Source organism: Polypterus senegalus, chromosome 12, assembly GCF_016835505.1.
Source record: "Polypterus senegalus isolate Bchr_013 chromosome 12, ASM1683550v1, whole genome shotgun sequence".
NCBI classification, from domain to species: Eukaryota; Metazoa; Chordata; class Cladistia; order Polypteriformes; family Polypteridae; genus Polypterus; species Polypterus senegalus.
The window spans coordinates 130,909,165-130,926,295 of NC_053165.1; the positions used below are offsets into that span (position 1 = coordinate 130,909,165).

Below are 17,131 nucleotides of genomic sequence, written 5' to 3' on the forward strand. Positions count from 1 at the left end.
TGGAATGCGTTCAGTGCATTTGAATTGAAGACCCGCCTCCCCTTCTCATTCATTGGTCAGGAATCTGCCCCACTAACAGCTTATTCATTGGCTAGCATCACACTTCACACAACTCACAAAGTGGTAACATTCAGTTCATTCTTTCCAGGTTGGAATTTCAGTGGGATTATCACTAAGCACGTTACCTTCTGGGCGGCACAGTGGTAGCACTGCTGCCTCGCAGTATGGAGACCTGGGTTCGATTCCCGCGTCCTCCCTGTGTGGAGTTTGCATGTTCTCCCCATATCTGCGTGGGTTTCCTCCCACAGTCCAAAGACATGCAGGTTAGGTGCACTGGCGATCCTAAATTGTCCCTAGTGTGCGTGCCCTGTGGTGGGCTGGCACCCTGCCTGGGATTTGTTCCTGCCTTGCGCCCTGTGCTGGCCAGGATTGGCTCCAGCAGACCCCCGTGACCCAGTGTTCGGATATGGCAGGTTGGACACTGACTGACTGATGTTACCTTCTTCCCAGATACTGACCCCATAAGCTATTTGTAGAAATTGATTTTAAATTCTATAATTTGGAATATGTTATCAAAAATGAATTCCATCTGCATTAATAGGTTATTACAAAGAAGGTTTACCAATTCAAATAAGGTATTAGACAATAATATAAATAAATATTTACAAAAACTGATGATGAAATTTGTTGGAGTACAGTTTACACTGATGAGATGCAAACTGCTGTGTGTAGAGTTTAACAGTTAATATCCCGTCAGTAGGTGGCAGTGTTTCAATTGCTTTTTGCTGGTAAAGTGTGGAGTGATGTTTTCGTTGTTCTCTTTTTGTTCATGCCATTTTGCTATGCTGTATAATAAAAAGGATACATGCTAGACTGCTGCCATCTTTAACAAAATGATTTAAGATTGTGAATGTTTTATTTTAGTAACTTTTAAAGAATTTTCCAATTGGTTATAGGCCCAGAAACACCTGGCCACAGTAAATAAGTACAAGATTCAGATAACGATTTGGGCAGAAAACAGTAAAATAGGTGCTAACACCGCTTCAATGAAACATTCAGTGGTGAACCTGACGAAGCTTACATGGAAGTGTGACACTAGACCAGGTGAAGCCACAGATGAGTGGATGGAAAATGATCAAAGACCTCAAAGCACAATCTCCCTTTGCACAGACGATGGTCAGATTAGACGTATGCTGTATGAAACTGTGAAACCGCTAAAGAAACTAATCTCAGCAATAAACTCTATTTAATCTGAAAGCTATACCAGAGCAAGATTATGAAAGACCAGGATATGTAGGATTATATGAAGTGAATTTAAGAAATGGTTCAACAGCTGAGGATCAGAAAGAAAAGATTTTCATGCTGCTACACTACTGCTTAGTGGTCTACCTGAAAATTACGAAACACGTGTTATACAAATTGATGCACATCCAGATGATGAACTGAGAAGTGTTAAAGGCAAGCTTGTGAATATATAAAAGTGTAAAACAAAGTATTAAGAGTGAAAGATGAAAAACATAAATAAAAATAGTGATATGCAGGCAGAAACCCACAAATGCTTTCTGTGCAAAAAAAAGTAGGCCACTTAGAAGGTGGAAGGCTAAGATGCGAAAACAATGTGAACAGCTAAAGGCAAAAAGTGACAAGAAAGAAACAGGCACCACTTCAGATTCTGAGTATGTTTTCAATCCAAATGTGGTGTCTCGTCATTGTAGGCACAGTGTGTTGACACAGGACCTACAAGCCACATGACCATTGCCAACAATTTCTTTAATCAGCTTGATCGAGGCAAGAACAAAGGACATATCCACAGCCATGGACAATTATGGAGATCAGAAGAAATAGGAGATGGTCTTCTTGACAGTTTTATATCCTAAGATATCACCAGAAACATATCCTTGAGAAATGTACTGTATGTGTCTGTTCCTGAAAGTAACCTTTTGTCAGTACTTGTGATGAGCGAACACTGTGGGGTTTGCTTTGCCACGAGTTTTGTGAAATAAGAAAATGTTTGGGAATTTTGCCGAACTCCATGAAATGCAGCGAAGTCAATTGGGAAGGAGGAACTGAACTAATTTTGAGGAGTGCAATGTTTTTTTAAAGTGTCCCTGAGGGCCAGGGATGCATCGGCCAACTATGCTTGACCGGATATTGTGGCCATAAAAGTGTTCTGAGCTGTGAGGCAGCAGTGCTAACCACTCAGCCAGTGTCTCAAACAACAAAAGACAGAGAAGATGAACACCACAAACAAAATACAGCGAATGTCCACAAAGTAGCAATAAGTCAGTAAAATATAGATCATTGCACTCACAGCATTTCAATCTTGGGTCACACACTGGCCGTGTCACAAAGTTGCGGCGTTGGACTAGCTTGTTCTGTTGGTTGATGTCACAGCTCCAGGCGCAGCTTCCCATGTATATATGCAGATGCTTCACATTTTTTTCTTCTATCAAGAAGAAACAAATGCCTTCTAAATATTAATAAATCTTTTGTTATAATTACTATTGAACAGGATTTCATTCTGACATGAGATGGGAAAGGGTCCTTCATGGCTAGTTTTGACCTGCAAGGAAAGTACAAGGCTAATGATGAATGTAAATTAGCCATGTGGTGCTGCACTGCCAGAGAACAGGGATTGTGGTGGTACAGGTTGACTTCAGCTGCCACAACATTCTTGAACCTGGAACCATCGAAAATATGAGCAGGATAAGCCGGGAAAATGAGGACACAAACAAGCAAGAATTAGGTGCAAAATATGCTAGTGCTTTTATTTAACAATCCAGGGTTCAAACCCGCAAAGGTGCAGTGCAGTCAAATAAATAATCCATCCATAAAATCGGTGCTTATTGTGGGTTTAAACCAGCAATAAATAATCCATTAAAACCAACCACAAAACCTTGTACATATTGGATTCTTTTCCTTCTTTTGTCCTTCCTGTCAGCCCAACACATCTTTCTCCCTTGTCTTCCCAGCTCATGCCATCAGGTCTTGGGGCTGGTGGAGATACCAGTAGCTGTGGTCCCTTCTCTCTGGCTCTCGTCCTGATTGCCTTATTTACAGTCTGCCGGCTCTGAGCCATACCTCCAAATTCTAGTATGCACCCCCAGTATCCACCGGATCACCAAGGAGCTTCTTCATCACACCCATTCCTGTAGGATGTTCAACAGGGAACAATCCACCCCTTGGAGTGCTGTTCCCATGCAGGGCTACTGATTGCTTTGCCACCTCTCCAGTGTACTGGCCCCTGCTCCCAATTCTGCCGTTTCTTTCTTCATTTTTCTTTTTATTTTCTTATTCTGATCTAATCCATTTTATACTTCCATGGGTGTGCCACTGTAATCACCTGCGAGCTGTGGAGTGACGATGCGGAAGAGCTAACTAATTAGGCAATCAGCTCCTCTGCGCACTGCACACCCAGCGGCCAAACAACTCCACAACTGTGTGCAGCCGCAGACATCAATTTCATCACAGGGATCAGTTATATAACTGGTGGCAGTACTCATAACGTTCTCATTATGGTCAGCTCACACAATGTTTCTCAGCATTGATGGTGCAGCGACCCAGTTTTGCCTTTTTTAATTCATTGATGATCCAGTGACAACCAATGCAAACCGCGCCCTTGGTGACACAAGTACGATCAAAAGAGTTGGGGGGGGATTGCCCCTCAGTGAAAGGTGTATGTTTGGAAGTGGGAGGGAAGAGACCCCCTTCATTAAAAACAAACTCACTTAGAAATGCGGAAAATGCGGTCAGCACTGTTAGGTGACCAACTTGTGAACAAACAATGGCAACCTGACCCAGTGGTTAATCTAATGACCCCTAAAATGTAAAAAGTGCAAAGTTTCTTAATACACGCAGGATTGAAATCTGGCTGGAGTACTGATCAGGTTATTGAGGTCAACAACTGCAAAACAGACCTGTGTGAAAGTTCTGCATATGTCTTTTACAGGTCTGTGATATCACACTGGTCTCACAAAACATCATTGGACACTAAATAAATAAAAATATTAAAGGAACACTTTGCGAAAACATCAGATTTCAATGGAAACAAAAAATCCAGCTGGATATCTCTACTGATATGGACTGGGTAATGTGTTAGGAACGAAAGGATGCCACATCGTTTGATGGAAATGAAAATTATCAACCTACAAAGGGGCTGAATTCAAAGACACCCTGAAAGTCAAAGTGAAAAAATGATGTGGCAGGTTAGTCCATTTTGCAGAAATTTCATTGCAGCAACTCAAAATCGTACTCAGTTTGTATCGCCCCCACGTGCTTATATGCATGTCTGACAACGTTGGGGCATGCTCCTAATGAGACAATGGATAGTGTCCTGGGGATCTCCTCCCAGATCTGGATCAGGGCATCACTGAGCTCCGGGACAATCTGAGGTGCAACCTGGTGGCGTTGGATGGACTGAAACATAATGTCTCCCCCTGGAAGTGCCTGCATACTCTCGCCACATGAGGCCGGGCACTGTCATGCACCAGGAGGAACCCAGGACCCACTGCACAAGCATAGGGTCTGACAACGGTTCCAAGGATTTCATAATGTCAGTCAAGGTGCAGTTGTCTAGCTTGTAGAGGTCTGTGCGTCCCTCCATGGCTATGTGTCCCCAGACCATCACTGACCCCCACCAAACTGGTCATGCTGAACGATGTTACAGGCAGCATAACATTTTCCACGGCATCTCCAGTCCCTTTCATGTCAGAGTGAACCTACTCTCATCTGTGACAAGCACAGGGCACCAGTGGTGGACCTTCCAATTCTGGTATTCTTTGGCAAATGCCAATTGAGCTCCACAGTGCTGGGCAGTGAGCACAGGGCCCACTAGAGGACGTTGGACCCTCAGGGAGTCTGTTTCTGATTGTTTTGTCAGAGCCATTCACACCAGTGAATGGAGGTCATTTTGTAGGGCTCTGGAAGTGCTCATCCTGTTCCTCCTTTCCCAAAAAGGAGCAGATACCGGTCAGTGCTGCTGATGGATTAATGCCCTTCAATGGCCATGTCCAGCTCTCCTAGAGTAACTGCCTGTCTCCTGGAATCTCCTCCATGCTGGGAGACACAGCAAACCTTTAGGCAATGGCACGTATTGAGCCATCCTGGAGAAGTTGGACTAAATGTGCAACCTCTGTAGGGTCCAGGCATCACCTCATGCTACCAGTTGTGACACTGACCACAGCCAAATGCAAATCTAGTGAAAAAGCCATCAGAAATGATGAGGAGGGAAAAATGTCAGTGGCCTCCACCTTTTAAACTGTTCCTGTTTAGGGGGTCATCTCATTGTTGGCCCTTTAGTGCACCTGTTGTTAATTTCATTAACACTAAAGCAGTTGAAACTAATTAACAACCCCTCTGCTACTTAACTGACCACAAACATCCCAGAAGTTCCGTTGACTTGATGCTACACTCTGATTAATAGGTGTTCCTTTAATTTCTTTGAGCAGACACACACACATCTATCTTTCCATATCTGTATCTCTATATAGTAGGCACTAAGGCAAATCGACTGGCATCCTGACTGGGATGAGGAGAGATCTCTTACCCAGCTGGAACGCCATAATGGCCATAAGTGTGCAGGGACACCAGTAGCTTATGGGACCGTCACGATATCAAGTCAAGGTCCTTTACAGATGCAGCAATATTTTAATAAAGGAAGCCTGAATATTTTCAATCACACCTCATTGTTTTAGGCCTTATGTGTCAACTTGGTAGCCAAGCAAGACAGAGACTAATTGCACGACACAGCGTTGGCTCTTTATAGAGTGGGGATTTTAAAGCGCTGTAACAAAAGGAAAATCTGAATTATGAATTATTTGCCATTTGCTTTAAGGAAAAGGTCTTGGCATTAAACAGCAGTCTGAGATCTCAGGTTTAAGAGTGAATGGGACAAAAATCAAATGCAAAACAATACTTTTGGGGCACCAGAAAAACTGCTGGTTCTACAATTGTAGGATCAAAATAAAACTACATTATGAAGGGGTCGAGCTGTAAATTTTGCTAATAAAGATAACAGGCTAACTATACAAGCTTACAAAATGGAAAATTGTGGAACTGAAGTGCAAAAGTGCTTTACATAAAACATCCACAGAAACTCAATGCCAAAATTAGTGCAAGCAAACAAATGTGAGTTGTTGCCCTGAAATAAGATGTTTTTAAAATAAACTCGAATTATATTGAAATACAGCTGTGACACACCAGCCTGCTATGAGATCCACTGTGTTGAATATTTAAAATGAAGAGAAAAAAGATCATCATCAGACTCACATTTAGAAACTTAAAAACCAATTCTGTATTTAAGGGCTGTACTTCTCTTAATTCCATACCTATTTTATGTTAAGTGTGTGTTTTGTTGTACAATATTTATTTATCATTATTCTTTATATTTGTTCTTCTTTGCATGTAACTACTTCTTTGATATCTTATAAAAGATGCTTTGAGCTACATATCCTTTCTATAAAAATGTGCTATAAAAATAAACTTCATTGCTGTAGTTTGCTTCAGCAGTAATCAAATCACACAAAAACCTTTTGAAACAGTGCAAAGATAAATGGTGGGTTAAGAACACACAGATCAAAACTGGCTAATTAATAAGATGACAGCTAATTTAACTTGTTTAATCTCTGTTGAAACAAACTGACGTGCTCAAACCAAGTGAGCTAAATACAGAAATATAAAAAACTCTTAAGCTGAAACTGTTAGCATACTGGCATAAGAAAAGTTAATAAATGTACCTTGGTAATTATGAAGGAATTCCTGTCCAAAAATGTAGTCTTTATCCAGTTTTGAAGTTTTCATTGTGGAATGCTTTTCAACAACAATTCTTGCATTGCTAAAATCGATTTTTGGAAGTGAAAGGAGAATGGTGGATTAAACACAGCCCATTTTCTGCTTAACAGTAAACAGATTTACCAGTCAATGCATCACCTTCAAATTTTGTGAGAATGGCCCATTTTAAAAGAAAATCAATCCTTTAACTTTTGCCCCTGAATTTGTGCTGGTATTTTCAGTTCAAACGTGGGTTTCTTTATTGCTGACAGACATATATATTGACCACATTATTAAATATATATCTTAATGGTAATCCTAATTGCAGGAACATTATTCACTTTTGAACGTCTAGTGATCTGCATGCACTAAGACGTCTTTTCTTTTGTTCAACAGTATACAATCCTTAAACTCTCTTGCACATTAGCACACAAGCCCAAGTCTTCAGTCTGTGTACTTTGAAGTTCCTCAGAAAAGTTAAGTCTGACCAGTCTGAAGGAGACGGAGGTCTCTCTGTTTAGGTGGTACAGTACTTATTGCTGCATGTTGTTTCTTTTGCCTGTTTGTCTATTAACAGACACACCACCCACACATGTGGTGAATGTTTCTCACATTCCTGTATTTCCCATTTAGCACACAACATGCTTTTCCTTTTGACACAATAAAGATGCTGGTATTGCTAACACTGCACACTAGTTTTCATTGGTTAGGTTTCACTCCACCTCCCATACACTGACAAAATCAAATCCTCAGCCATAAAGTTCTAAGATCAGAAAATGAGCAGCCTAAAATATTGTGCGTGCTTAAACAGTACCATAAAGGCCATGAGTTGTGCGAGGATATTTTGAGGACATTTGTTTTCTCATGTGGTTCAGTTTACCCAACAGAAACAGCAGCCTAGTAACTTTTGGTGTGATCAATTCCAGAGGTTTTTGAGGTTACGGTGTGTCATCAATGGGAAAGCTGTATAAACTCAGGTAGAGAATATTTTATTTGTTTAGAATTTGAAGCTTATTTTCTTGCAATTTCAACATTGTTTTGAATACCTGGAAAGAGCGTTTACCTGTCGACTATGCCTCATTTGTCTACAGCATGCCGACTAGAAAATGGGATGGGAGGTTTTAAGAATAAACTAAAAATGACAAAATACTCCTTTGTATTGCAGATTCGACTGGCTAATAAATATTACAAAGCAGTTTACAATTTTAAAATTATTCACAAGTGATTTCCTGCTGATTGGCTAAACTCCAGTTATGACATATTCTAGGATAAGTTATTTTTATTAAAATCATGCATATAAGTGAATTGCCGAAGATAATAACTGAAAAAGTGCCAAGCAGTATTACACTACTCCCAGGGGAAAAAAATCACCAGTTTTTATTCTTTACGCTTTTCAATAATAGGTCAAGTTTGTTTTTTGTTTAATTCTTCATTTTGCAGAGATACCATAAAATCTTTCATTTATATTACGGAGTCACTTTCTGCTGTAGCCTACATTTTGGCAAACTGCTTCAGAAGCTCGTTTTCATTCATACACATGACCTGCAGGTCTCATGTGCTAATCTGTGCTGTAAAACGGGATATTATTCTATAGCACAGAAGTCCGGATGAATTAATGAATCCATGCATATTTTTGACTAAAGAACTTCATAATTTTATTAATCATTGAGAGAAAACCAATAAAAATATTCTTTAAATTTCACCCAATATTTACAAAAAAAATGTGAATATTTACATATAAAGAGTCACAGAGCTCTAACAGAAGAACCTCATATTTCCATTTTGAAAAAGAAGATAAATGTTTTACTGCCCATATCACGTCCACCCAATTTTAAGCAGAAGGATCTGTTCTTTGTGCCCCTAAACGTTTTAGGGTAAAGGATCTCTTGTTACTTTTCAAATTCCAACATTATAAACTGTAGGCTGTTAAAACAGACTTTACATATTAGTTTTTTTCTTCAACATTTGTTTCAGTATTGCATCCAATTATTTATTTCCCTCTCCTCTTTATCCATATACTGTATTTCAAACAATCTCTTCTTTTGGGCAAATTACACTTTACAAAAAAAAAAGAAAACCTACTTACAATACAGACGACAGTAGTAATAGTAACAAATAAAAATGCAATATGACACAGGATAGAGTCTGGAAATGCTTAGGAATACAAGAAAACAACACAATGAGTGTTAAGTATGAATATATGGACAGAACAATAAAATTGGAAAAGAAAATGCAGTTTCTACAGGATTAAAAGTTAAGACTAACAGTTTACAATACAAAAAAGAAAAAGGTGAGTTTTCAGTTTTTTGAATTTCTGGTGCAAAACAGTTTTAAGAGCAAGTATAAGGAAAGAGATCCAGAGAGCGGCAGTCACACATTTTTTAGTTGTTTACATGAATCATTTATTCAAAATAAAACACTAGCCACTTAGTTAAATAAAAATAAATCCTCCACATTAACCCAAGTAATGCTTAAAATGTGTTATTGAGAAAATAAACTGCATTTTGTTCACAAAAAAAAAACCAAAAAAAAAAACCAGAAGTGGTAACAATTGTACATTTTCAATAAGCTGTAAATAAAAATGAAAAAATATTCTTCAAAGCATATGTAAATTTACTTTAGGATAAAGAAACTTGGTTTCCTACAAACATTAACATAATTCTAATGACAAAATGAAAATGCCAAATACATGTAAAATGTATGCCAATCCAGCACTCCGTCATAGGTGTTGTTAGACCAGTCATCCATGCCACAAACATTAAAAACAAAAACATTCCTGCATGAAACTGCACTGACCTGTGGAATGTATAGCTTTTATAAAATAGGTATTAATCATTTTTTTCATCTACAATACTAAGCTTTCAGAACAAATATTTTAAACTCTGTTGCAACTAATATCAAATACTGCTAAAATGTATTGCTTATTTTTTCCAACCATTTGCAATAAAACAGACAGCAAGAAGGCAAAAAGAAAAAATATTCTTGTAAGTTAAATATTCAACAATTAGTTGACAGAAATAGAAACAACACTTCCCTGCTACAGCGTCTGTTGAATAATTTTAAATCAGTTAGCTTCACAATGCTGAAAATAATGCAATTATTAATGCATGGCACCTATGAAGAATTCCGCATAACCATGTTAATAGTAAAACGATTTACAGAAGAATTTGAAGTATTCTTTCCCATATGGGTGTCCAACACCTTATATTAGTTAAATGAATGAAAGTGCGCACTGGTTCTTTTAACCGTCTCAGTCTCTAAAATATTAAAGGAATGCCACACGCATCCTCTCCGAATCATTTATCCTAAGTGCACAAGTGCCATGACTGTTGTATAACCATGCTGAAGGTTATCTGCTTCACTCAGTGTGTAGTTATCTGTGATAATTCGATCACAACCAATCTCACCATTCCCAAAGAAGCCAAACAATGGAATGTTAGGAAAAACTGCTCGGAATATGTCAGCTTCCACATTTTTTTTTAAATTGTAGTGGTTTTGGCCACGTCCTACGCAGGCAAACATAAAGCCTACAGTGTTGTGCTCTGGAATTTTGGCAGCTTTAAGTCTTTGAACAGCTTCTTTTGCAGCCTTCTCACTATTCACATCTTGTTCGAGGAGGACAGAAGCACCTTGGATTCTTGAGCCACTCAGTGCAAGACCCACCACTCCATAAGATCCATGGCAGCAGCTTTTAAAATAAAAAAAAAAAAAAACATTAATTTAAAAAGTCTCTCTTATAGTAAAGACTATAAAATCTTATAATGATGATATGTTAAAAATGAGGAAGCTCCAATACTTTTAAAATCACTGATTTGTTCAAAAACAAATTGCCAAGTTCAAAAAATACTTTGAACAATTGTATAAACAAGATTGATTATAAAATAAACTCTTGTTAGAGTTTTTCCAGTATTATTCTAACATGTTTCTCCAACATTAACCTAGACATAGACAACGCTAACTTAAAAAATCCTAAAATAACTCAGGTTATAATAAACTGGAAATAAAACTGGCTAAACAGAGCCCACTTCAAAACTTTATTCCAGTAACTGTTTTAAAATTCATGTTAAAGGAAAACCTAAAAGAAAATAATTTTTATGTCAATATGTTTAAATTACAACATAAAAATAAAACTCACAAAATAATAAATCAACAAATAAACATGAGCAGTAAATGTTAGAAGTGAAAATTACATTTTTATATTAGTAACTAATGATACACAATTAATTTTCATTAACCCATTTTAAATCAAATAAAACTTACACGACACAGCTCAATTATTCATAAGCTGTGCTCTGTTAGGTGCATTGGCGATCCTATAATTGTCCCTCGTGTGTGCTTGGTGTGTGGGGGTGTGTGTGTATGTGCCCTGCGGGGGGCTGGCACCCTGCCTGGGATTTGTTCCTGCCTTGCGCCCTGCGTTGACTGGGATTGGCTCCAGCAGACCCAGGTGACCCTGTGTTAGGATATAGCGGGTTGGATGATGGATGGATTAAACAGAATAGGACAACTCATTAATGCAGAAATAAACTGTCTAACAACCACACACATATATTCTTCAAATATTAATGCATTTTGATTCTTAAAGATCATGGTTTAGATGTGGCAGCAAGCTCTGTCTACATAAACAGATCGTGAAGAACACAAAATACCCCCTTTGAACTGCATTCCAACTAGCAATATGACATTAAGTGCTTCAAGTTCAAGTTTATTGTCATGCGCAAATAGTATAGTGAGATTCTTATCTGCATGTTTAACTAATATAATCTTTAATAACAGCCAAATAAAAACAGAGAGCAATGTACACAAGAAAAATGCTCACTTTAAAGTAAAAAAAAATAATTGTGTAGCACATTTCCATGGCAGGGTGTACAATAAATGTGTCATATAGAGTGTAGTTGTTTTACCCTTATGGAAAGGCAATAAGCAAAACAACTTCCCCAACATCATCTACCACAGCTTTAAAATATCAGACGCTAAAGAGTGTATTTGGAGTAAATGACAGAAAAATGTTTAATCTAGATAAAATGATATTCTTAAGTACTAAAATGATAAGGAAAAAATATATCTGAAGTAGAAAGAAAAAAATTTGTTGGTCAGTGAACAAGGATGACAACCAAGGAGCTTGTCAGCTGGTTTTCAGAAGAAAGTAGAAAAGTAAAACCATGCTGCACTTGTACTAATACCTAAAATATACACACCTACTGACACTTAAATAAATATTCCGCCTAAAAATGATTTTTATATGCTATTTATACTGTGTAGTTTGTAGTGATGGCAGAAAAAACATTTTAATCTTGTTTTTCTGGGAAATGAAGACAAAAATGTATCATATAATAGAACCCAACAACAACCAATGCCTTCCACTAGAAAATGTGTTACATAACCCACGTCAGTTATCCAGTGTAAAACAAATGCTTTTTTGCTATAACATTGTCAAATATTTAATTAGAGAAAAATCTGTGCACATTATAAACAAAAAACTAAAGCCTCGTGTTCACAGCCATCATTGCAAGAAAATAATAAAAATAATAAAAAATATTTTTGTGTGGAGTATTCCTTTAACTGAAAAACCTCAGATAATATCCAGTACTGTCAGGCTGTTATTCAATACTATTCTTTGAAATCATGAGCTGAGAACATCTATATTCTTTCTATAAAACTGCAGTACCACACCTTTTTGTTTAAAAATAAAATTACTTCTCAAAGAGCAAGCAGAAACTCTAAGGGAATAAAGGTAAAATCCATGCTCACTTATTACAAATAAATTACTAGGGAAGATGATGTAATTGTAATTGAAAAATGATACAAAAATAAAGCAGAACATTAATATCAAATCATACCAAAAGTATAACAGACAAATAAATGTTCAGTAAACCTTTATTAACTTGGATTAAATATTAAAAAAATACTTTGTTTTGATCAGCAGATAAAACAATGTTGCTTTACATGTGTGGCATCCAAGTCCAAATTTCCATATGCTAGCATGTACAACGTTTAATATATGAAGTTACAGTAAATGTGTGTTTGCTTGGTATGTAAATCCACACTTTTTAATTTATTTCCAACAAATTTTGCATAGATTCCTCATTTATACAGGGGAGGACCATAGCCAGTGTTTTGTTCCAGAATTTAGTTGGTACCGACACCCTGGTCAGTACTGTGCTTTCATTCTAGTATGTATAAATTTTCTAACTAAAATTATAATTTTGCTAAAAATAATTTGCTTTTTATATTTTTGTTACTTTATAGTAACTTTAGTAGAATTTACCAACTACATATTTTACTGTTAAAAGTATTACTTCATACTAGTCATTCATGAACATAATGAAATATTTCATCCACATTAACTCTTTACTATAGTTTTTTCTTCAAAAATAAATCTTGTTTTTTGAAAGATTCAGCATTTTCTTTACATTGTGCAAAATAATCTTGTGATAAATGGGCTTTTAACAGGACTTATTTCAAAGCTTCACATTTATTCATTTCAATTTATGCTCAATCAGAACAGAAATATTTATCATTTTTATATAGTTGCATGCAATGGGTGTAGTCTGTGTTCCAAATTAAATATATTCACTTGAAAACATTGATTCTTAATTTAAAAAAAAAAAAAAAATACTGTCTAGAAACCACAGGAGTAAAATTAAATTAAACAAAAGACACTACTTGAAACTGACCCTTTAGGATATTAATTGTTCCGATCATGGCTGGATGCAGTGAATGTCAGTAATTCTATAATAATAAAACCAGATTTTAAATATGCTTAAAGTCTGTATTTTACTAAATCTGATTTGCTAAGCTGGTTTTATTTAAAAGCACAAACTCAAAGAAAATAAACACCAAATTTTATAAAAAAATGTAATACTTACCATTTAGTATCCGGTGACACCATATACTCTACATGTCCACCAGCAAGAAGAATATTTTCTTTTGAAAGTGGCTCAATAATATGATTAAGAAAGCGCAGAGCTTCTGGTCTAAAGGCTTCATATCCAAACAAAAGAACAACACGCAGACCTGGGTTGTTGACAAGCCCTGTGATGGATGGACAGATACATAAAATAAACAAACAAGCAAATAAATTCTACTTCAGAATATTAAAGAAATGAGTTTCCTGCCACCGATTTTCTGAGTAAGAGATAAAGTTCAATAGCTACTCTAAATTGTCCTAGTATGAGCGTGTGTGGGTATTTATTTTGTGATCTTGAGGAACGTATGATTGGTAGTAAAACTAATACTGTATACAAATAATAATTTAAGAAGAAAAATGCATTTAAGTTTAAATTGGAAATAATATATTATTATTTCACTAATTCATAAAAATCTGTCACATACATTAAATGCAACAATCTCAAAACTTTGAGGCTATTCTTCATGCCATAGAGTGTTCTGGGTCCCAAGTATAAGTTAGGAACCAGTCCTGGATGGGCATCAGAGTGTTGCAGAAGAACCATGATCTCCAAAGTTGTAATCTCTCTAAACATTTTACCCTATTAAGAGTTTTTGTTTTCTTCTCATCTGGCAGTACCTAACATTAAGTAAATAGCCTTATAGGGTCATTATTTTCATGTGTACAAAGTTCAGTGAAATTACAACTTGTACGTTCTAATCAACATGCAACACTGCCATTCTACAACCCCATGATCTGTATAACTAACTTACTTCAAAACATCCATCTTTCTTATTACAGTAATCTCAGAATACATTTTTCATAATAAAGTAGCAATTAAAGAATGTAATAAGGATATACAATTCAAAAAAATGATCAATAATGTTGATCTGCGTCTATTTATTTATTTTTGTTATAGGCACTACACTCTTAAACCTGGGGCTACATTTGATCATATACGATGCGGGATGAGCACAGACAGAATTCACACTTTAAAAAAAAACTTTAGAACATAAAAAAAATAATAATTTAACAGGCATTGTTATGCTCATAATTTAAAACATTTTAATTAATAATTTTAGTTCACTTATATCTTAATTGGATAAGCACGGTGGTGCAACAGATAACACTGCTGCCTCACAGATCCAGCATCCTGGCTTCAAACTGTGTACCTGGTCATAGTCTGTGTGAAGTCTGCATCTTGTCTCTATGCAAGTGTGAGTTTTTCTCCAGATTTTCCTCCCTTATAAAGGTGTGTGCCAGAATTGCCAACCAACCTAAATTAGTTCCATGTGCATTAGTGGGCCTTGCAATGAATGGGCTGCCTATTGACTTACACCCACAGATGCTGGAATAGTCTCCACCACCATGTGACACTCAGAAGGAATAATGTTTCATACATTATGTATATGGACGTTCACTGCCTGTGACAGGGTGTAGGAGATATGCCATCCAATCCAGTCCCATACATGCTTAATCAGGTAGAGGTAACTCTTGAGTGTGCTGACGGTGGTGCTGATGAACAGTTCCAAAAATACACTGAATTGTATTGGAGGGATTTGAGCAGGGCTTTTTCTTGCTGGATGAACAGATTTCTAATTTCACACAGGAGCTAAATGAAGATCAGCTAGATGATGTCCCAATATTATCTCCACAAATATCTAATGCAAAAAAGCAATGGAGCTGGTAGAACAGGTGGAGGCCCAATGTGGTGTAGTCATATACAAAATAAATGTAGCCATTCAGCAGTTTGGACGTGACCTGGAATAATTCTACATGTACCAAGCACAATGAAATTCTTACTTGCATGTATGTGCTAATCAATATGTAACATGCTGAAATCTACTTTCAGCAGTAAAGATGCAGGATTTTACTGACATTCCTCTGTCCAATAACTGATCTGAGGAACCACTTTCTTTGGTGTTTGTAAGGGAGCAGTGGTCACAATGGAGTGGTGGTCATGTCTAGGGAATGCATGACTGCTGTTCTGCTTCAAGGGAAGAACTACATATGATCCATGGATATCGACAGTGGCTTTGATGCATGCTGCTGTGGTCAATTGGTCTACCTCAGCCTCCTTTCTGACATGCTGGTGCTACACAATATATAACGTATATCTTTATGCCCAGGCTGTTGAGAACCAGGTCTCCGGTAAAGGGTATTCTCCTCTTCTCATCATTATCAACATCAATGCACTTTGGTGGAAGAACTATCTTGCTTCTCAGAGATCAGCACATTTCAATATTACCAGTGCTTCTTAAACTTCCTCGTGTTGCGACCTACATTTTTCCATGTCAGCATCGAGGGTTGGTAGGGGGTTTGGGGCAATGCGGCAATACAAGTGACAATTTTTGCAATGCTCCGAGCACCACCTATTGATGACAGTGACGTAACCTTCACCATACTCCGTATCGCCATGAGGTGCTCCAACGACCTTTGGACTCAATCAGAACATTATGCGCCACCTAGCTTTGCCACAATGTAATAAACTATTTCAAACTTTAACCTTTTGGGTGCTTCTTTCAATTTCCACTAGTGTATTTATAGTTTATACTTTTTTCATCTTGTAATGCTTTTCCGCTACTCTCATTTCCCAGTATGTATATGAATATTGTAGCACTTTTGTTTTCAATTTTATTTATTCATGTCTTTATCTTGGTGGAACATTCCGATTCTTTTTGAGTTCTCCTACATTGCACTGTACATGAAAATCAGCTTTCTAGTGGGCACAAAGTCCATTAATTTTAAAATCCATGCAACTCACAATACTTATTCCTGCACATTAAAATAAAGATAAGATACCAATTATAATACAGTAGAATTGTATTTTATTGCACAGACAATACTCACCTGCTTCTTCAAGAGCAGTGGTACTGAAATTTTTTTTGCAGAAATGGAAGGAGCGGAAGTTTACTCCTTCAACTTTAGGAAACAAGACAGCAAATCCAGCTTCTCCATCTTCAAATTCTTGTGGCTGATTACAACTTGATCCCATTGGAGTTACTATCAAAATAATTAGCTCTAGTCAGGTATTAGTCTTCAGGTAATCAACAAATGCTTTATTATACTTTAAACAATATTCTATCCTAAATGCTAATACTAATGTGTTCACTCATATACTGTATAAGGTTTTTGTATGTAGGGTATATGTACACATATGTGTGTGCATGTGCATAAAGACTACAGTGCACCGCCAAAATTCGCTGTGGTTACGTTCCTAGAGCACCCGTAAATTGTGAAAAACCACAAATTTTGGATGTGGTTAAAAAAATGCCTATTTTCATAGTTTTAATTTCAAACTCAGCTTAATACATTACTTAAAATAAAGAATGTAAAGGTAAACCTGTATACTGTACTGCTATGTCTCCCCAAATGCTAGAATGCAAAATCCCGATGTTACCGATATACGTACTGTAATTCATGCAAGTGTATTTTCATTGCCAGAAGCCTTAGACGGTGCAGCTTGTTTCAGTG

At 36.8% G+C, this 17,131-nt stretch overlaps 1 protein-coding gene across 1 annotated transcript in view; it reads right to left on the reverse strand.

Moving 5' to 3' along the window:
- Positions 1–8,787: 8,787 nt before the first annotated feature.
- Positions 8,788–17,131, reverse strand: part of fbxo22 (F-box protein 22) — a 43,431-nt gene continuing 35,087 nt past the window's right edge. Inside the window, exons 5-7 of the mRNA XM_039773432.1 lie at positions 16,508–16,660; positions 13,638–13,803; positions 8,788–10,456 (exon numbers count right to left, since the gene is read on the reverse strand). Coding sequence (XP_039629366.1) covers positions 10,069–10,456; positions 13,638–13,803; positions 16,508–16,660 — 707 coding nt within the window. The 3' untranslated portion in view covers positions 8,788–10,068. The remainder of the gene's footprint in view (positions 10,457–13,637; positions 13,804–16,507; positions 16,661–17,131) is intronic.